This window comes from Nematolebias whitei, chromosome 21, assembly GCF_014905685.2.
Source record: "Nematolebias whitei isolate Nwh7 chromosome 21, NemWhi1, whole genome shotgun sequence".
Lineage (NCBI taxonomy): Eukaryota > Metazoa > Chordata > Actinopteri > Cyprinodontiformes > Rivulidae > Nematolebias > Nematolebias whitei.
Window position 1 is genome coordinate 17,753,396 of NC_056518.1, and position 21,866 is coordinate 17,775,261.

General features: G+C 40.3%; 2 protein-coding genes across 2 annotated transcripts; one reads left to right on the top strand and one right to left on the bottom strand.

Annotated features, from left to right (window-relative positions):
• Window positions 1-1,094: 1,094 nt before the first annotated feature.
• On the bottom strand, window positions 1,095-9,668 carry exoc5 (exocyst complex component 5). The gene is made up of 18 exons (XM_037695212.1): window positions 9,642-9,668; window positions 9,224-9,318; window positions 7,470-7,617; window positions 7,188-7,382; window positions 5,757-5,821; window positions 5,545-5,573; window positions 5,340-5,449; window positions 5,186-5,230; window positions 4,941-5,081; window positions 4,781-4,863; window positions 4,485-4,694; window positions 4,256-4,403; window positions 4,059-4,167; window positions 3,451-3,571; window positions 3,269-3,355; window positions 3,053-3,161; window positions 2,755-2,970; window positions 1,095-2,547 (listed from the first exon to the last, which is right to left on the bottom strand). The coding sequence occupies exons 1-18, from the start codon at window positions 9,666-9,668 to the stop codon at window positions 2,359-2,361; spliced, it is 2,127 nt and encodes a 708-aa protein (XP_037551140.1). The 3' UTR covers window positions 1,095-2,358.
• A 330-nt stretch (window positions 9,669-9,998) lies between these two features.
• ap5m1 (adaptor related protein complex 5 subunit mu 1) lies at window positions 9,999-13,020 on the top strand. The gene is made up of 8 exons (XM_037694870.1): window positions 9,999-10,066; window positions 10,415-11,069; window positions 11,149-11,376; window positions 11,583-11,722; window positions 12,072-12,157; window positions 12,263-12,375; window positions 12,753-12,849; window positions 12,938-13,020. Exons 1-8 carry the CDS (start codon window positions 9,999-10,001, stop codon window positions 13,018-13,020), a joined length of 1,470 nt encoding a protein of 489 aa, XP_037550798.1.
• Window positions 13,021-21,866: the final 8,846 nt, after the last annotated feature.

The following is a 21,866-nucleotide window of genomic DNA, read 5'->3' on the forward strand; positions in this document are numbered from 1 at the left end:
ACAATCACACGTTAACGTACAAACAGGGTTGACTACAAGAGTTAACGCTAAAGTTATTAGCAAAGATTTCACACAATGAATTGCACTTGGAGTATATGTTGTGAATGACTCTCAGCTACTACCCCTCCAAATCTGAGCTAAATGTCAAACGGAAACCGTTATTGACATTTTTGTGTTGTCGCCAAAAGGTAATCAGGTGTAGAAGCACCTGCATTAAATAATTCATGATTATTGTGATAACACATTATTGTCCTTCTTTGCCTTTGGACGGTGGGCGATAATGTTTTTAAAGCAGAATCAAACCAGTTTGACCTCAGTCAGTCCAAACCTAAGTTTTGTCTGCTACAATCACTGCTGCATTATTATTTTTTTTAAACGTGTTTACAAGAGTGGCTCAAAATGACGAGTTAAAAAGGACAGTCTTATCCAGCTCTCCAGTGTTGACAATATTACTAATCCCCTCCACCTGCTCAAACACCTAGCCCCAAAACCACATCCCTCCCCCTCATACGTGAGCCCGTACTGGGAGTCCCTGAGGCCAGGCTGCACCGCTGCCTTCGCCTGTGCACCAGTTATCGTCTCTGGCCCGGCTCCGCTCCCCCCAGCCCCTTCCACATTAATCGCAGCAAAAACAAATAGTTTTCAAAATGTTTGGAAACGACCCGCTGTTTGCATCAGAGCCTAACAAAATCATTTTTACAAGCTATCTAGTTGTGATTAGGACTGGGAGAATTGGATTTATGTGGCATTGATAATATTCATATTAGTCTAATTAATTATGTTGTTTGAACTTGCGCAGCGCCGTGTGTACCTTCTACACAACGCTAAGCAGCCGGCACTGGAACTGAGCTCTCAGTCGCCTCTCCTCCAGTTCATGACTACTGCACACAATTCATCAGCTTGTAGAGATCTAATCCCCTCTGGCTCCCCTCACTTCCTGAAGTCAAAGAAAGAACTTTACTCTGGTGGCAAAAATTCCTATGAATACTTGATGACTTCTATAGTGAAGAAGAGTCTCACTTTGAAAGTGACTTTCAGAGGGAAAAAACGGGCAAACTTTTGGTTCACACCTCTTCAGATAGTAAAATGCAACTTTTATTGACTCACTGATGACGGTAAAAGGCAGTACAGTGGGAGCAGCTTTGAGAAAGTTTCAGGAATCAGGGTCACGATCCTCCAAAAACTAAAAAAAAAAATCCGTGTGAAGAAGTCCATTTCTGTTTTCTCTAATCACCACAAGTTAACATTTTAGTGTCCTCTGACCCAGAAACACGACAGATTAGGCCAACAACGTCTCGTCTTGGATGCGCAAGTGTTGATCTGTGCAATTACAGTGACACGTACTCAGTGACCCATCGCAGGAATCATCTGAGCCGTGAGAGGACCACCCGAACCTCCAGAGATTCACAGGCTTCTTTGTAGCTCGGGTCACACTCCTCTGCGACGGCCTCTTGACTTCTCTTTCATTGTTTGGGGTCAAAGGGTAAAAAGGTGATCATGTGCACTCTTTTAGGGCCTCATTACAACATGCTGAGACAATAAGATGTCAGAACCATTTCCCTGTTGTACAAAATCAATGCTTTTTGTAAACTGGTTGCTCTGACTAGCCGAGTGAATGGACTTAAATGTTTAAATTAATGTCCCGAGTTTTTGAGATGCACCTCCGCCTGAATGTTGGCTATAAAAAACTGAATTATTAATGAGTGTACTTTATGGAAGCCTTGTTTTATTATTCATATTTTATCTTGTCGAATAATGCATTAACTGCTGCTCTGTTCTGCTGTTTTGCACGGATGTGGATTATTTGCCAGTTGGAGACCATCTCAGAGTATTGTTTGCACCGACTCTGGCAACATGAAGCGCAGTAAACTACCGTCGGTGCAGCTTCTGTTGGTGTAAAAGAGCCTTTAGGAAGACGGAGGTCTAATTCAAAAAGTCTGTTCATCTCATCACAAAGTGTTTCCAGTATTTAGTGAAACTGCAGATTGATTTTTTAGCCTGTTTAAAACAACTTCAGTCAATTCTTGTGCACAGGTGCAGCTGCAGAACTTTCAGATTTGGCACAAGAAGTTCTTTTTTGTTTACAAAGAATCTTTTTTTTTTACTTCTATGTTAAATATGTTAGAAATTTATGATGGATTAGTACTTAAAAACAAAAGAAAATCCAAATTGATGGACATTTAAATTTCATCAGCGCACAGAAATAATGAAAAGAAGGTAAAATGCACATTTCCCAAGTTGTTGGAGCAGCTCTCCTCCATGAGGCAGGAACGATTAAATGGTAATTATTGTAAAAGGTGCATCCTCTCATCAAAGCATATTTCTCTGGACGGAGCGCAGCGAGTGTCCTAACAGTCATTAACTGAAATGTCGGCCCAATCTGGCTGAACGGTAGTCCACCCTGAGCTGGACAAAGGCGTGCAGGAGGTTCCGGTCCAGATTAGTGAGTTGTTCTCCTGAGCAGACTTGTTTGAGGTTGTCAGGAGCGACCACCAGCAGGTTGCAGAGGGCGTGGAGTGTGTCGAAGAGCTGCAGCACGAGAGGAACCTGAGGACACGGAAACATACCGTGTTTACTTTTTTTTAAATAATAAAAACTTTTTTATTTCCCAGGACGTGTACAAGGCTGAAACATTGAATTAGAATTATTTTTGTTGTTCTGAAGTAATTGCTCTGATGTTAACTTGGTCTTGTTTGTTCTAAATTGTTAGTTTAATGACATAAATAATGTTTCAGATCCATTCCGCTCACTCACCCTGAAGTCCTTGGCGCACCGTCGGTATTCAGCCACGTCGCAGATGGCCAGCATGCCTCCCATTGAGCTGTAGCTGTATTGCTGTAAATGCTCATGGATGAGTCTGTGAAAGCGAACGCCCAGCTCCGTCAGCACTGTGTCTACATTTTTCCCGTCCATGGACTTCCGCACGTGCTGCACCTGCCGACTGACGTAGGCACACACCTTGGAGCAGGCCTGTCGAGGAAAACGTTACAGTATTGTTAAATAAATAAATAACGATAATTCAAGAACGTGATGTGAGCGCAGCATCACTCGCCGTGGTGTACTGGATCATGACGTTGTTCTCATCCTCAGGCTTGAAGTCAGTTTTCTTCTGCTCGGTGGCCAGGATGTGCTTCATCTGCCCCACCATGCAGTTTATTGTTCTGTGTGACAGAAAGACCGATGAGAAAACATCTTGTTTTTAATTAAAGATCACATGCTGGAAGGAAATGATTCTAGAATATTGATCAGCTGCCATAATCACACAGACCTGTCGATGCCTGTGTCCAGTTTCACTTCCATCTGCTCGATCACCTCCTTCTTCTTGTGCAAACACTCTGCCAACTTTGGGGAAGAGCTGAAAAAGTTTGAAAACAAAAAAATTGGAGCACTTGGAAATAATTATTTATCATAATAGTATACAGACTATCATAACATGTAATTGTGACCAACCTTATGAGAGGCATGAGCTGGTCATTAAACTGCTTATCAAACAGGTGGAAGATGGAGTTTGCCTGCTGAACTACATCCAGGAAGTACAAGTTGGCATTTTTGGCATCAGGAGAGGGAATTGCTGTAGATTAAAGATGGAAAATAAATGAAATGGGAGAGGAAAACATAATCCAATATCATTTATGGGGAATTAATGTTCATTGGTTGAATAAACAAACTTGAAAAAAAAAATCTGTATTATTCAAAAAGAACTGCTTGACAGTGAAGCCAAGTGTTCAAGTATACCAGCAGATAAATTAGGTTAGGCTAATTTATTTATACCCAAGTATATTTGGTTTGCAGTGGTGCAAAGCATAAAGCATACATGAATGTGCACATATCACTGTAAAAAAAAGTAAGAACACCCCAAATAAACCATTCAAATTAGCGTTTCATCTTGCCTACAACCATCCAATCAGCTGTAATGTTACTTGTCTTCATAGCCGTGGTGGTGTTTTAACAATCTAGATGGAGGAATCACCTGTTATTTGTAGTCTTACTGCACACAATTGTGGGTTTGAGAAAACTGCAAACGGATATTGTTGTTTGATGACCTCAGAAGAATATACCTGCAAGGCCAATCTCCAGGGCGTAGTCAATGTGATCCACACACAGATGTTCCACCAACAGCAGGAAAATCGAGAAGGCGTTCTTGGACAGATCAGAAGGATCTGAAAGCTGCGACACATCAAGCACATTTTACTTCATCAAAACCACACACTGCAATTCAAACCAGTACAATCTACAGAAGGCAGAGGAGACTCACCCTGTGACATCGCTCAAAGGCATGACGAGTCTCCTGCAACAGGTTAACAACCAGTTCAGGGGACAGAAAGGTCTCCCCGTGGGTGTCGATGCTGGGACCCAGTGAAAGATTGGTACGCTGTCTGATCCGCTCTTTCAATTCTTGAATACTAAAAAAAAAGATTGTATTCATATTTTTAATATTCAGTTTGACTGTAAATATACGAACAAACCAAAGATGAAATCCTGACCTGCCAGGGCCAATTTGGCGTTTCTGGTGGTTTTTGGAGTCGTAGTATCTTTGCAGAATCATGGCCCCTCGAGTATGAAGGTATTCTCTTTCCATGTCGATGTAACTTTCCAAGTAGGACGAGAAAATGCTCTTTATCAGCTTTGACAGGAACGTATGCTTGTCTGAGCCCAGGTTGAACTCTGTCAGCTTTGTGGCTAACGCTGTGGTTCTGGAAGTGTAAAAAAAAAATGCAGAGGAAAATTAAATAATGGCAACTGCACATGTATGAAACTGACAAGGTAACGAGTGAACTACCTGGTGTAAAGGTCATAGAGGTTTTTGAGATACTGTTCTACATCAGAATGCTTAGTCTCATCCAGTTTTTCCCGAACATGAGCCTGCAGACACGAAGCCAATTTTATATAACCACAAGTATAGCAAACCAGTCAGACAAAGTTTATTACAGTAAAAATACCTGCAGTTTGTTTTCAAAGATGTTTTGGATGAGTTTGGCCATGACCGTCTCTGGACTGCTGAAGACCTCCCCCACCTGTTTGTTAACCTTCTGGCAGAGGGCTGCAGTGTCCTCAAACACATCATTTCGCAAGTAAGCACCCTTAGAAAAATACAAGAAGTCAAACGACATGTAAACGTTTTGCCTGTTGATGTTACAGCCATGAATGTAAAAATATATGCGTTATAGAAACTTTAAATTCTTACTTCCTGACACTGCTTAATATAGACGTCCACACAGTGTGCATAGCCCTTTAACAGAAACATACAGGTGTTACTTTTACAACACAACAGACTTCAAGTTATTAATATTATGCACTATATGACAAGCAACATATTAAATGTATCCGTTTTGGGTCACCTTGAAATGTAGTAGGACTGCTGCGACCTCCCGCATACGACCAATTTCACCTCTACGTTGGGCTGCAGTGAACTCCTGGATCAGCTGCCGCTCCAGGTCATGGTATTTACCTGGGCAAAGCAAACACACACACAAAAAGTACCTTAACATGCAGCAACGTTAATGTTTATAACAGACAGTAGTTTTCAGTATTATCGGAACTTACTTGCAATTTTTGCCTTTACATCTGCAAATCTGTCAGAAATTAAAAAAAATAGTAAAAAAAATTAAAAAAAGACAAGGTAGGTTTATTTTTGTTTAAATGCACTTTTCTGGTGCAGGACTTATTTTGTGACGTTATGACAACAACTGATACACCTATTCCTTTTTGTTTGACAGCACTCCAGTTTAAAACGGCCTCCAGGATGCCTGACTCACCTGTCGAATGGCAGCTCCTGGGCAATGAGATGCAGCTTCTGAATGATATCAGCAGCCTCCTTAATCTGAACGAGAGAGAGTGTGCATTTATGTAGGAGTGTCAGCGAGAGGAAAGATGTTAGGTGAGGGGAAAAAGCCACAGAAACACATGAGATGGACATTCAGAGAGAAGGTAGTAGGCAGGCCGCCGGCAGTGTCTCCACTTGAGGGATCATCATCTTAGCGCAGCCTTCCTCCACCTCTCTGTGTTAAACAGGAAGCTGATAACAGACAGGCTGTGCTCACCTGGGCATTGGCAGCAGCAACAGCAGCAGTCCTGACTTAGCAGCATATCCAACTCTTTATTGGCATGCCTTTTCTGAATGGGCTGTAATCCTACAGGAGCCTAAATCGCTTTCAATAATCTGTCCGGCCAGGGATATCGGTTGAAAAAAAAGAAGGCCCTATCGAGACCCACCCCTCCCCAACCCCTTCATACACGCTGGCTGAAAAAACCCCAGACCTACGAAAGGCCCACCGTCCGCAACTCCTCTGTTCCCGCAGATGCCTGCCTCAGCTAACATCATTACTCTGCTCCCGTGAGGAGGATCCAGCCTTTCTGCTCGGCAAAGGTTTTTTAAGTATCTGTCCCCCAGCTAAGATTAGCTAAATCCCATGTAAGTAATGTAGCCGTCTCCCTGCAGTCAGGGTTTAGCAGCACTTGTCTCCACGCTGGCGGCCCAGCCCTCCCTTTCAGAAGGATTAGCAAAGCCATCCCCCCTTCAGCTATTCACTTGCAGCTTTCCTCTTTCCCCCTCGTATGGAGGTACGCTCAGGAAAAGGAATCTAGCCAAATATTTCTGCACGCCTTTCGGGAAAACTAGCTCCATCCCCAGCTTTCGTCTGCAAGATTGACCCCCGTGCTCAATTCTCTGCATCCAGTCAACATGTTGCTACGAACACACGTTACTCTACAGCAAATCCAAATCTCTTGATCACATCAAAATGACAGATTCCAACTTTTAGGAGTCTCAAACATCTTTATTTTGTGTGTAGACAGAAAATAAGAAAGCGTTTGCATCTCATTTTCCAATATGCATCACGTTTTTCTGCCCTTGCGTGTTCCTTCCCACAAACTCTTTGCAGTTGTAAAACAGTACAAAGAGGACTTCCCACCAAGACAACTCACTGAAAATGTAATTAGTTTTGACATGAGCATGTTGACATCCATGCTAGTCAATCAGCCAGCTATTGTCAAACAGCAAAGACAGTATATTAATCCAAATTAGTCGAGGGATTTGACTAAAGGGATGAACTTGACAAATTAACATGGCAGTTTACCTCATAATCCTGTTCATACTCACCTCCAGCAGAATCACAGCAGGGGCCCTAATCACTGGTCATAAACACACATCTCCCCATAGGTGACAGAAATACGTGCTGCCTACTCACCTTGTCTGGGTTGTTAAATACGTCACTGCGTAGTTCTCCATCCAAGAACTCGTTGAAGTATGTCATCAGACGTTGGGCCTCCACGGCCCTTTGGCGAGGAGTGTTCACCCCCTCCAGCTGGTCACCTAGGTGACAAACCTTGGTGGCCACGTAGCTGATGTGCTCATCAAGCTCTTGGAAGTGCTGAAAGGCCACCTGAAATGATACGAAACAAAGAGTTTGTAATACAGCGAGTCAGAAATATAAATATGAATGTGTTTTTTTGTTTTTTACTGAACACACCTGGTTGCTTTTCTGCAAGTCTTGCACTTTGTGAGCAAATTCCTTGGCCTCACGATGACACTGACCCTCAAGCTTCTCCACCTTCCTCTGGATCTTCTTATCCAGTTGCCTCAGCTCCTCGATGTGGTTCCTAAATTCTTCCAACAGCCTTTTAGAGAGAGGAGACAAGTACATGCAGAATGTCTAAACAATGTCACAGATAATTTAAAAAAGAACAAAAATCATGTTCATTTAAAGATGCAGTTGAGTACAACAGGGTTAAGTCTATTCCACTGACCCCTCAGTTACAGATAATAGTTACAGAATAGTGCTGGATACTTAATTCCTAGGTCCCCGGACTTAAGAAGCTCTGAGAACTAGCAGCTTCGTCAGCGGCATTTTAAGTGCCATTAGGACTGCAGCGCAAATGTTCTAAGTCAGCATCGCATTTCACAGAGAAGGAAACATCCCAAAATGATGAGTGTATAATCTTTTGACTAATTCCTTCGGCACTGGCTGCAGCTTAAAGTCATCTTCTTCCAAAAGACACTCATTCCCTGGCTGGTGACTCACAGTATGGTGGCCTCCTCAGATATGTTGTCCCTGACTCTTCACTAAGAGCTTCCAAGGAGGTGGTGGCAATAGTTTGTGGTTGAAGTAGATAAAGCAGGACGGCTGTACAGTAAAGTTAAAGTGGTGTGGCATTTTTGCTTATGAGATGCAACACTGTCTCCAAGTGTAAACATCATAAAAACAGGGGGGAAAGCAGCAAAGGATTTGTAAACATATTTATTTCTCAATTGCTACACCCCGTCAAAAACTCTGAAGCCCATCTCAGCCTTGTTTGCACTGATTTAGTGAGCACAGCAGGACTAACGTTCTGTTAGAGAGTGATAAATTTAATACGCTAATCAAGATTTGTATTAAAAAAAAGTTAAAAATGATCAAGTTTCACTTTAATTACAGCGTGGTTAGAAACACTGCATGGGAATATTTTCACCTAATCAAAAGTACTAGAAGTGAAGTGACTAAAATAAATAGTTTAAACACAGAATGTCACTTTGTTAAAAATATGAGTTTTTAAAAAAATCCCTCACCAATATCCATTTAACACAAGACAACCTAATTAATTTGCATCACAACAACATTGGTAATTTTTTGTTTTGTTTAAAACGCCAATACCCACAGTGCAGAACATTATGACATATAAATTCATCAACAATATGAAATGTCATGCTTATTTAAAAATAACAAACAGGAAAATTAGAAAGTAAAACAACATTAGATATGCAAGTTTACCTTAAAGTTTTAAACCCGATAAAGTGTCCTTTCAGACAACACTTTTTTTTCTTCTAGGTAAAATGCTTTGTATGTTTGCTGTGTAAAAAAAAAAAAAAATCATATTTGCAAATAATTAGTGAAAGGTTATGGCATCCTTTCAGTATCCTCAGTACAAAGGAGACAAGTAGTCAAATAAGAAAAGACGACTATAAATAAAGGAAAATCCTTTCATACATTTAGTCTCACTAGATTGGAAAAAACGCACAACTTGCATAAAAAATGACAGTGAATGAATGTGATACTTAGTAAAAGGATAATCTGAGACTGATGTATGTTTTAAAAATATAACTCTAATGTTTAGTATATGAGAAACAAATAAAAACAGAAGTCAAAATAAAGTAAAACTGAGTGCATCTTCCTACTAAGACATAAACTCAAGGGAAAAGTAATGAATAACATACAATACAATAACATGAAAGAAAAACACTTGTTACCTTTTGGGGTCAAAAGCCTCAGCTCCTCCTTTAGAGCCTCCTCCAGGAGTCCTCCATGCCAACCTTTCAATGTACTCATCTGCATCAAAGGGCTCCTAGAGAGGGACAGAAAGCAAAATGAAATGATGAACAACTTCATAAACACATGCCAGCTTTAAGAGCTCAACCTAAGCTATATGAAACGTTAAATTAAAGCTTCGCACTTGCACACAGCAGAAGCATTATATTTCCAAAGACGCATGCAGATTAAAACAATTCGAGTTTTTGCAAGCAATATACACGATTAAGCCAACACATGTCAACGTTTTACTCATAATAACGCACACAATGACAGGATGAATGAAGTCAGCATTGTTGTTAAGTTGGCGTCAATAATATTAGCCATTGGCTAGCTTGATAGCTAAAGAGTTAGCTTTACCTCGAACAGCTGAGCGGTTGTTGCCATGTTCAGGATTCAGCTGACAGCATTAAATTTAGGAGAAGCAACCAAGAGACGGCTTTAAAGCCGAATTCGGCACGAATATTGACACACCGCACAGCTTTGCCCTTTGTTGACAGCTAGCTTGTGCAGCTTCCGGTATGGGAGGCAAGGGTGGGGGGACAGCTGCTTGCTAAGCGCGCATGCGCATGAGGCAGCTGATTGTCTTCGGCGGTCACGTGAGTCAACAACAGGAAGCTGCTTCTCAAGAAAAGAGGCTTATCTGACAATTTGTAAATATGAAGGCATAACCTCGTCAATTTTGTTTATTTCAATGTTTTTATTGCAGCCGGACAAATGAGTTTTCGTGCTTTGTGGATTATTTCTCACGAAAAAGGAGAAAATGCATCAGTACGCTTTTCAAGGTGTGTAAATCGCTTCTAATTCTTGCTGTTCTAGACATCTTGCTCATTTGTTTTGATATTGAAAACCAGCAGATACATTTTTTTACTGTGTGTATGTGTGTGTGTATATATATAATATGTATGTATATATATATATATATATATATAATATGTATATATATATATATATAGATATAGATATAGATATATAGATATATAGATAATATGTGTGTGCGTGTGTTGTTCTTCAATAAAAAAGCAGGTTTTTGTTAAGCATTTAATTTCGTATTTCAGTTAAATTACTTGAAGGTGAAAAAAAAAACAATCAAAAATGTTTATTTGGTCATTTTTCTGTCTACCCCCTCGCAGGAGGTTTCCTACAGTGGAGCACCGTGCAAAAAGACTGGCAGGTTCTTCTTATGTAGCAGTCCCAGAGGATGGTACAGTCCTGCAGCTCATTCTCCTAGAGTTGGGGCTTTCCAGCCCAAACAAGACATATGTAGCTCTGAGAGATGATTGCCTCTACCGTCCTAGATCACCAGCTCTGGAGCTGCGTCTGGATGGAAAAGAAACGCTTTGGCCTGTCCTGTCCGTCTCTCAGGGGTCCCTCATCTTGGCTTGCCTGCCGTTAGTAGATGTCCCCTCTGAGCCACGACCACCTCTTGCCAGCCTGTTGTCAGTGTCACAGGGTCTCACTTTTCTGGCAGGCCTGCAAACTTTTCTCCTTGGCTCAGGGACCAAGCCTGATGGTGCCGGGCTTGCCTCTTCTCTAGCCATGTTGCCCTCTGTCCTGCTGCAGGTCTGTCCCCTTGGCACACCTCTTGATGTTCCTTTAGTGGGGGTACCTACTGCACCAACAGTAGCCACCTCTGCTGGTAGCCAGAAGCAACCTGCCTGGAAGACAGGCCTACATCGTGGTCGAGCCATGGTAAATGTAGCGGTGGTTGAAACAGTACGTTCCATGCAGTATGGTAACCAGAGCAGCCAGGACTCGTGGGATGTTTATGGCACTGTGACATGCAAAGTAAGTACACATTGTAAAGTAAATAATTAATCACGTAGTATTTGTTTCCTTTTTCATCATTGTTTCATCCTGTTAACAGTGTGAAGTAGAAGGGGTGCTCCCAAATGTGACCGTGACCCTCTCACTACCTCAGAATGGTTCTCCACTGCAGGACATCCTGGTCCATCCCTGCGTAACCTCACTGGATTCTAGTGTCCTGGCAGCCAGCAGTGTAGATAATGTGGATGGCTCAGCTTTCTCTGGGCCCTATAAGTTCCCCTTCTCTCCTCCCCTGGAGCCCTTCAGACTATGCAGCTACACTTCTCAGGTATAAATCTGAACGTAGGGGCTTTATTCATTCATTCAACCTTTATTTATGCAGATTAATCCCATTGAGCCTCGGGAACTCATTTACGAGAGACCTGATTTATTTAACAGCGTGTGATGACACTCTTTGTCATCTTTTTATGATGCACACATTTGTGTCCATTAAAAAAAAAAAATACTGGTAACTTCTTTAGGAATTTTTTTCAGGTCCCTGTTCCACCCATCTTCGGTTCGTATCAGTTGAAGGAAGAAGAGAACCAGCTTTGTGTGTTTGCATCCCTCAAACTTCATGAAACAGTGAAGAACACATTTGAGTACTGTGAGGCGCACCTGCCATTCTTCAACAGGTAAACGGAGCAGAAGAACAAAACATGCTGTATCAACCCTGAATGTAAAAATTGGTCCTTCAGAATGATCTTTGACGAATGAAGTGAGCTCTTAAAACTAGGAGTAGAGTGTTTTCTTTCAGACGTGAACTTCTGATAAACAAGGAGACCAGTGATTGATATGTCTTGCTGATAAATAATTAAAATGACAAAACATGGTGGTGTCAGATAGATTTTAGTTAAACCATGGAGGAATGATGCACTTGTAAAAGAAGTACCGGTAATGGGGAAGCATCAGCTGAAGAAGAAATGAGAGGCACTTTAGTCAAAAAGTGAGTTCATTGTAAGTTAACTTATCTGTTTTGTTCAGGAGTCAGATGGGCAATGCTGACTTAAAGGTGAGCTCTGGACAAGTAGATGTGATGAAGGAGAAGAACCTACTGGTCTGGGCTCTGGGTACTTATTGGCTTCATAAGCATCAGTATTTAAAATATAATTTTCACTGCAGCCATATTGTTGAAAAAGAAACTAACAACTAATTTTGTTCTCATTAATATATAGGTCAAAAGTTCCCAAAGTCTCGTGAGGTCACGTTGGATGCCAAGATAAGTTTTTCTGGACTCTCACCTGGACCTTCTGACCCGCTCTGCACAGGACTTACTGCATACATTAAGGTAACTTGTTGTGTTATTTAATAATCTAACAAGAACCTGTAACAGAAATATTTTAAACCTAATTAAAGTAAAATCGTTTGACTTATTAAGTGCATTTAAGTTTGATAATATACATTCATTCCTGCATTTCAGGTCTGCAACTAATTAAAAATAAAGAACATGTAATGATGAAGCTTTTACCCTCCTGTTCAGCGTTTTCTCTCTAACTCTAACAACATATAAGGAGATTCTTGCATCGATACTAGTAAACAAGAAGAGTTTCAAGTGTTATTTACTTGATAAATAAAAAAAGGGCACAAAAAACATTGATTTATAAAACATATTTCACTTTAAAATAAATAAAAGGGTTTTTCAGAGTTTCACCTGTCTCTTAACAGTTGTACTTTAAAGTGCCTGACATGACGTTGTCTGGGTGCTGTGTGGACCAGCATTCAGTGCAAGTTTATTCTTCTGCCAAACCACGGATTGTAACATGTAAGCCTGCGGTTTTCTGCGTCCAAATCTTTGTTACACTACTGTGTTTTATATGAAACTGAAGCATGAATTCCTGTTTGGTTCTCAGCCCGAGAACTTCTATCCAGCGAGTACTTCATATGGAACTCGACGGGGACGGCTCCAGTGTCCAATGGCCAGGTGATGGTGTAGCGTGGATCCATAAGGAGAAGCTTGGTGGAAACGTGGTGAATGCTTTGGAAATGAATAAGACTGAAATCGCTCACATTGTGTCACGTGACCAGCTTGCACAGTTATACTGGACTGAATGCATCTTAAAATAGAGAAAATTTAGACAAATTATGACATAAAATGTTTTACTTTTTGTCTGGAAGAGGGACAAGTTTTGCTGAAAGCTCACCAGTGTCAACAAAACAAAACCTACCCCTGTAGTTCAGCTCCACCCCCCCCAACTTTCCATGAAATTTGCAGACACAAGGCCCCCCCTTGCTCTGACAGTCCCACTTGAGTGGCTCTCCATCAGCCGTATAATTAGCAGCTGGGTTCTTGTCATCAGCTGAAGGAGAGCGGCGGCTGGACTGCGAGAGCCCGAGCTGCCTCGGCCAGTATCTTGGCTACAAAAGCCTTCTCTTTTATGCTGACAAGACTCCTTACCCTCACCGATCACCTACCCCCACATCCCTACCCATATCTTTGGCCCGTCAACTAGTGGCGCTTTCAAACGCACAACCTCTCCAAGCAGACTGATTGAGCACTAACCCTTTGGCCCTCAGAGACTTGAAAGCAGCCGGTCCCTTTCAGTGAGCAGGACCTGCCTAATTGGTGAAAAAGTCACAAGAATGGTAATGGTTGAGTTCCTGTTGGAGGTTGGAGAGGTACTTTAGGTCATATAATGTAGAATGTGCTGCATTTGATTTGACTTTTTTTGGTTTAACACAATTAGATGCAGAGTTACAACAACAAAAAAACCTTGACAAACTCAAATGTTCTGATGATTTCTGCCCATTGTTGATATTTTTAACTACACAGGCTGCGTCTCATTTACTAAGCAGGATAAATAACTAGCTGAAGAAGGGTTAAATTGGAGGAGATTGTGCTCCACACATCCTCAGCAGCCAGTCTCCTCTGAGTGGCCTCATTGTCTGCCGTTGGCCTCTTGTGCCCCTTGCTGGTCCAAACGCTACATTCTCACGTGGATTTCCACTCAGAAGGCTGACCATGACCAATCCTCTGTCAATTGGAACCAATTGCTCACACGGCATCATTCACCTTCTTTTTATGTAGCAGTATGGAGTGGCAGACACCAAGACCTCATGGGTCCACCCCCACCTCCACAATAATTTGGCTTTAAGGTCCAGTGTGTGTGGCTAGCGAACTGGAAAAGGAGAAGTTTTTTTTTTTTTTTTTTTTTTTTTGAAGAGCTCCTCGGTGTCGCTACATGCGGTCAGTCTGGCTCCTCAAGTCTACAATCAGTGGCCTCTTACTGGCAGACGTCGCTTTGTTGATCCAGTAGGAGATCATTTAAAAGTGTTGCTCTGCCCCAGTGCCTTCAAGCCAAGCCTTTGTGCAGTTAATTGTGTTGAAGTTCACCAATGAGCATAATAAAAATGAAATGGGTCAAAACAAAACTGTGAAAGCAAAGTAGCACTGTGGATTTTTACAATCATCCTTAAATGACATTTACCTGTAATAATGAGCTGTTTTTCACTTTATTGTAAATGTGTACATTTTTCTTTTCCCCCAATAATAAAAGGCAGGAAAGTAATGGTTCTGTTTATTTAATGTAATTTAATATTGCTTTTTGTTTTAGGGATTTTTCTCCTTTTCCAGATGATCCTTTTTGTTTTAAATGCTCCAGCTGTGTGATGATATTTCATCATTGTTTCAGGGAACATGATGGGCCTGAGGACCAGGCTTTTGTGACCACAGTGGCCCCAAGTGTTTGGTAGGAGTCTGTTTCCTGAGTACTTAAAGACTGACAGAACAATTAGGTTTTCTGTTTTCCATCTGCTTATTGTTCGGGTGGATTTTGTTTGGTTTCAAAGGATAAAATATCCATAAGAAAATCTTCATATTTATATGGTCAGCTATATTTAAAATATTAGACAATCAAGTTTGACGTTAGATGTTTGGATTAAGTTTATTTGTGAAGAATTGTCATGGGATTGAGTTCTAACTTGAATACAAAACTTTCACCAGTAGAGGGTGCCATCAACTCAAAGAACAGAGGAAAATGCTCTAAAGTTTTGAATATATATATTTTACAACTAGCATACTTTTCCAAAAACACTGACAAAATACAGTTTAGTGTTGCAACAGAGAAATTGTGTTTTAATGCTAATTATCAATTAATATTGTCATTAACAAGTTGTGACACGAGAAACAAAAATTGCAAAAACAAATTTTAAACATGGTTTTGTTCATCTACTGGAAAGGTAGCTGCTAATTTTGTTAACGAACATCCCAGAGAGGTTTTATTCAAAGCCTTGCTCATTTAAAAACCAAACACTAAAAGCTGTTTTTTATTATCTAAGCTGGATTTTCTCCAGTCATTTCTCCTGCCATGCACTGAGAACATTAGGAGCTTCATTAAAAATAAATAAAATAGCCACGTTTCAAACTGTTGAGTTGTTAAAATCCTAACATCATTATGAAAATAACTCATTTTAGTTTTAAAAGTGACTGTAAACAGCACAAACTCTTTGCTAAACCTGCCTCATCTCATTAACAGGTTTGTTACTTTGTTTTTTGTCAAACGTTTCTCCTGACCAATTCTTACTTCTGTCTGGTGAAAACAGCAAAGCTCATCACAGTCTGAGGCGTTCACTGACCTCCTGCATTCTGTTAGGATCTGATGGCATCGTAAGCAAGCTCCACATGGACCAACAAGTCTTATACTGGTGCCAAGACACTCCCAGCTGGTTTTTGTCCCGGCCCTGACTCATCAGAGCTGTGTGAGTCACAAATGATGATGGTAGTAATAATATAAGAGCAGATAAAGATAAGAAGTGCTGCAAAGTAATCATAAACATGACCTTGTCTCAACTTTTCTGAACTGTGTTGATGTTTAAAAAAATATATAAAAAAGCAATTTATTAAAAAAAAAAAACACTTTCTCAGTTTTAACATATAATATTAGGTTTATAACAGATTGCAAATTACATTTGGTTTTATATACATTAAATTGTGTTGCAAAATTTATAACAAAACAAGTTTTTGTGAATTTTGTTCAACTTTACTAGTATCAAGATGAGTCAGTGATTAGTTTCAGCTCGTTATTCTGATCCAGATTTCTAAATACCAAAAGCACTCGCTCCAAACTCTCTCTCCTTTTGGACCGTTTCAAACCCAGCTCTAAACCCCACATCCTACCTCAAGCTCCAGTCACTTATTTGAACTCAGCAGGAATCAATAAGAATGCAGCTCAAACGCCACGAGTGTACCAAGAGTGCTCAAGAATGAGCTACAATGCTGCTGACACTAGCATTTCTCAATAACTGGATGACATTTTAAAAAGCACATGGACACAGTTCTCTTGACCATCCTGGCAACGTGACATGTGCATCTTATTAAACTTGTAACAGAAATTAGAAAATGTTCATGTTGATCAGGCGACTCCTAAAAAGCAGTTGAACGATTCTGACGGCATTCCAAGCACTTTTGAGCTGAACTGTTTTAACGTCCAGACAGATCTCAGTGGCAGTCAAGATGCATTTGGGACATTTACCCAGGATTCACAGTGGCTGGGACCTCATAAGAACACTGAAAATGCAGTTAGTGCACACTTTGAAGGCTGTTTGATATTTCTTCTCTTGAAAGGCACCTGGAAAGTTTGGAACATGAGCAAATTATTCCAGCCAGCCACAAGAATGGGCCTTTAAAAGTAGTCAAGTCAAGATCTCAGCGCCCAAGAAGAAACATAAAGATGAAGTAGATCAGAGAGGTACGCAGGTGCAAAGTCATTAATGCACTTAAAGGTCAACAAGAGAATTTTAGAATCATTTCTGGCACGTACAGGGAGCCAGTGAAGGGAGGACAAAACCGGTGAAATGTGCTAAAACCTACAAGTTCCTGTTAATAGTTGAGCTGCAGCATTTTGGACAAGCTGGAGACGTGAAAGGGACACCTGACTGACCCCAACATAAAGAGCGTTACAGTAGTCCAGCCAGGTTGTAACAAATGCATGGACTTTCAAGGTCAGATCAGGACAACACTAACTTAAGCTTTGCTATCTGCCTTAACTGGAAGAAGATTTTTTGTAGAACAGAGTTAATCTGTTTATTAAACTTGAAGTCAGAGTCCAAAACCATCCTGAGATTTAGAACAGACTGCTTAAGATATGGCTCAAGGAAGTCAAGGTTAACTGGAACAGAGACAGCAGTAGAGCTGGGTCTAAACACAATGACTTCAGTTTTCTGATTGTTGAAACTTAAAAAGTTTGAAGCCATCCATGCCTTAATGTCTTTGAGATATTTCACCAGAGGGTGAGTTGTGCAATAACTATTTGGTTTTAAGCGCAGATAAATCTGATAATCATCAGCATAGCAATGAAATGAAAGACCATGTTCCTCAGGATAGGAGCAGATACAATGAAAACAGAAGGGGTACAAGAATCGAGCCTTGCGGGATGTAACGAGAATGTCTAGAATTCACTTTGAATATCCAGGAATATACAAAGAATTGTCATTAAAATGGTGTTCCAGTTCATTCCACCAGTGTGACCAGGGTTTCAGAATTTTTTGGGGCTAGTTCTTCTTGGTTCCTGCAGATTCATTGTTTTCCTTTCAGCCGCCTCATGTAAGAATTTTGTCAAAATCTGATGAATTGTTCTTTCCTGTTGAACGTTTCTAGCACTGAGAGCTTGATCTCCTTTAATCGTGTAATCATCACTTTACCCAAGTTATTAGTTGAGCTGAACATCCCTCTGATGATGGAGTGCAACCATTTGTCCTTGGCTTTGTCCCTGAAGATGATCACTTCTGAGGAAGCTGTCCTCTGGATCATTTTTGCGTTTGGATCTCCAATTAAAGAACAAAATCATGTGATTAGTTAGAATAACAGTTAGAGTATCAGGTTTGTGAGAAAACAGACCATTAGCTGTATATTCTGGTCGGATGTAAACTTGATGATGATGACGGACCTGTAGTAACTTCCCCTATAAATGTCACAAACTAATTTAACATCACTGACGGCTGTTAGTCTAATAAAACATGACCAGTTTCTAAGAGGTGAAATGATTCCACAAAATAACATCACAGTGAACACTTTGCTTTTTAATTTAAACGGCCGGGGCATTTCTGTGCCTTGCGTTCTAAAAATAGATCCCATCAAGGGCCTTTAGACTCTCAAACACACTTTCCACTCCACGTCCATTTAAAGCAGACCCACAGGGAGAGGAGGCAAAATGGTTTATAGTCAGAGCTCACATATCTCTCTCCTCTCCTGGTTTTCCCACACTGTTTTTATAAGCTTCGCTGCAAAGATTTTTAAATGTAATGTGGACAATACAAATTATTCATGCCATATGCGCTTCACCTCTTCCATACTTTGTTCAGATGTTTTTCCTGAATCACTCCTCGATCTGCCCTGTTGTAAAAATTTAGGTCCCCACCTCGCCTTGCAACAAAAAAAAAAATTCAAATTTCTTTTTAGATTAAGCATAACTATTAGGAAAATAAAATGTAATATCTAGCACCTGAAGTGATTAAAAAAAAAAAATGCATTAGTGAAGGTAAGATAGTTCTTTTTTCCAACGTTCCTGCTGGCAGCTCTACAGAATGTTGTCATTTGGTGTCACAAGAACAGAATAACCAGAGCGAAAGGACCGATAATGAACAATTCAGACACAATGGCTTAAGTTTAGTGTTTTTATTTACAGTGGAAATAGTTCAGGAAGAATTAAAAACCCTGGAGAGCAAGGAGATGGGTCCTGCAGTAAGGAGTTGATCAGAACCCTTACTAGTAGATGGATGGTAAGTAGTTTGGTTCCAATATCCTGTACAATCATGAGAAGGTCCAAGGTGTGTGGTTGAAAGGCGAGGTGAACAGCTGAAGAGTACACTTACTCTTTCACTAGAAGGTCCAGTAATCAGGTAGGTCTCAGGAGGAACACTGGAAAGATCACAAGGCAAAAAGGCAAGTGTTCACAAGAGATTCACCACACGAACCATAGGCAGGGTAATGCTCCAACGACGAAAGGAAATCATCAGGTGCCTCATATATGCCTGGAGCCTCATTAGGAAACATTGCTCGCTGGTGTGGTAGTATGGCGCCCTCTAGTGACCAAGGACCAGATGTGGAACAGGAACTCCTACAGTGTGGTTATCTATTCTTTTTCTTGCAACTACAAGAGTTATTTTAGGTTAATAAAGGTGCCCAGCGTCTTCTCAGTTTGATTTGAGCACTCGTAGGTCCTGGTGTGTCATAATAGTCTAAATGTTGACCCATTGTATTGATATTTGACCCTTTCTATAAGAAACAAGATACATTGAGGGGCAAATTGAAATTTGTCTCACAGAAAAAGTCATTTTTACAAACGCTGATCCTGCTGCTTCAAGACAAACTGGTCCCAAGAGTGTCCCTGTGAGTAAAAATACACAAGTAATAGTAGTAATACTTGGGATTGTGGTTAAAAGCAAATGTTTGACTTCATTCCTCGTTTAGACACTTGGCGCTGTCATTATGAGGATATTGGTTGCTATGGTAACCCTCCCTTTAGGTTACTCTAACTCATAAGTTAATGCTTCAAAGAGCCTGTTTATTTCCCTGCACCCCCTCCGGTGGATGAAAGCCCAGGGGTGGGCAGGTTCATTAGAAAAGTGTAAAGTCATTGTAAAATAAGACCGGTTGTGTTCATGAAGGCACAAAACACACAAGCACAGTTAAAGTGTGTGTCAACACCTTCATGCTCAACCGCTGTGCAGTCTTTAATGTATTCTGAGATGATCATGTTATAAGGACTTCTTCTTTTTTCTGTTCCATAAAGTTTATTAGTTTCTCAAGTGTCGGGGCTTTAGGCTTTCTAATCTGTCATCCTGCCTGTTACTGACAGAGATACTGTTTCAGTGTTTGTTGGATGGATGCTGCTCAGAGTTCCTCCATGACGGGATGCAGATCCTGGATGCTCGTCTATTTCGTTTTCAAACATGTAGACATGGAGACACATAAATACATGCTAAACATTCATATTTCTTCTTTTGTTTTGGTTGTTTTATTATTATTTAGCATTCAAATAGTTTATTTTACACTATTTTAGTTGTATTTTAATTTTCTTCCATTGAGGAGTTTTATACAAAGTCTGGATGTCCCGTCAGGATTTTCACAGAAACATAAAAAAGAACATGCGACATTGTAATAAAGAAAATGTACTTTTTGTTGTGTACACTCTGGGGTTTGTCATACTTTTTGCTTTTAATGAGAATCTATGGATCACTGTACAACAACGAGCGTGGTTTCAGTCTTTAGCTCCTTCGTCGATTGTTGGGACCGTTTTAGCAAATGTTGCACTTAAGCAAAATCAATTTATGGCCTATCCTTATAAAAGATGTTTACAGTTCCATATTCTGCTTACTTTGCTTTCTCGACTACTTTGTTTATGTAAACAAAAATAAGTTGCAGTGGCTAAAGCAGCCTTTCACTTCGCCCTCTGATTTATCCTCATTCGGATGGAAAACAAAGAGCAATGATGGAATTACAGGACGTGTTATAAATTATGTTTCTTCTTCCTCCCTCATTTATTTTAATGTGTGAAAATGTCACCGCTCTGTTTAGCTGAAACTGTCGTCTCAGCAAACGGCTCACTGGAGGTCTCAACTCGATGACTGCTCTCCGACACGGCGGTGTGTCTTGGAGGAGTGTGTGTGAGTGTGTGTGTGTGTGACAGGGAGAGGACTGCAGGATGATCTCACTGACTCCCTCATCATTTCAAAAATATTATTTAATTGTTTTATCAGACTCATTCAACAGAATGTGGAGTTCTGTCAAAAATGTTTTGGCACACTGATGTATGAAACAGTCTGGGGTGTTTCTGTTTTTAACTGTTAAACGAGAGAACCCACTTTCTTTCACATTCCTAACCATTTTTATTAAGCTTTAAAATTTAAAAGCAGCTAAGCTTCACATTTCACACCATTCAAGCTATATATCTAAGATAAAATGAGCCAAAAAGCAGAAGAAATATGTGAAAAAAATGAGTTCATCCCACTATTCAATTAATTTTATAACCATTTTAGGTGCAAAAACTTGGGATTTTAGAAACATTTTGAATACATTTACAGCTGTGTCTTAGCTCTGGAGCATTTATTTATGCATAAATCTTTATTTTTTGTTAAAACACCTTAATGGTGTGTTTTTTTAGCCCTTATTTCTGCAGCTGCAGTTTGAGTCCATCTTTAGCTGTGAAACAGAAGATCTCACATTTCATCCTAAATTATAAGAGTTCATGGTTGATGCAATAACCAAAAGCTCTTTGAATGCAAAATGAGCTCAAATCATCAACCCTCCACTGCCATGCTTTGAAGCTGATAGAAGTTGTTTGTGTTCATTTGTTCTGCTTTTATTTGGACAAGCTTCCCAACTTTGCTCCAGACATTTATTCATTTATTCCACCCCACCCCCAATAAACAGGTTTGGTTCTATTTTTTATTTTTATTTTTTTCTCATCCTGGGAATGTTAGCTTCTTTTTTTAATATTGTGTACATATGGATAATCTTTCACTCTGTAAACAAAGAAAGATTTCAAATAATTTTAAACTGAAGTGGAACTAAACCTTGACAGACTGATGGGCAGATACAGTTGTCTCTAAGATCATTGCTGATGATTTCCAGCTTGGCATGGTGTAAATATTCCTCCCACTTGTGTTTCATTTGGTAGTCAAAACAGCTGAACCTGACTGTTATCTAACATTTAAAGTCTTAAGAAAGTTGTCAGTTTTTGACTTTCATGAACTATATAGGCAGCATGGTGGCTCAGTGGTTCAGTGGTTAGCACTGTTGCCTCACAGCAACAAGGTCCTGGGATTTGCCTGGTTAAATAAAGG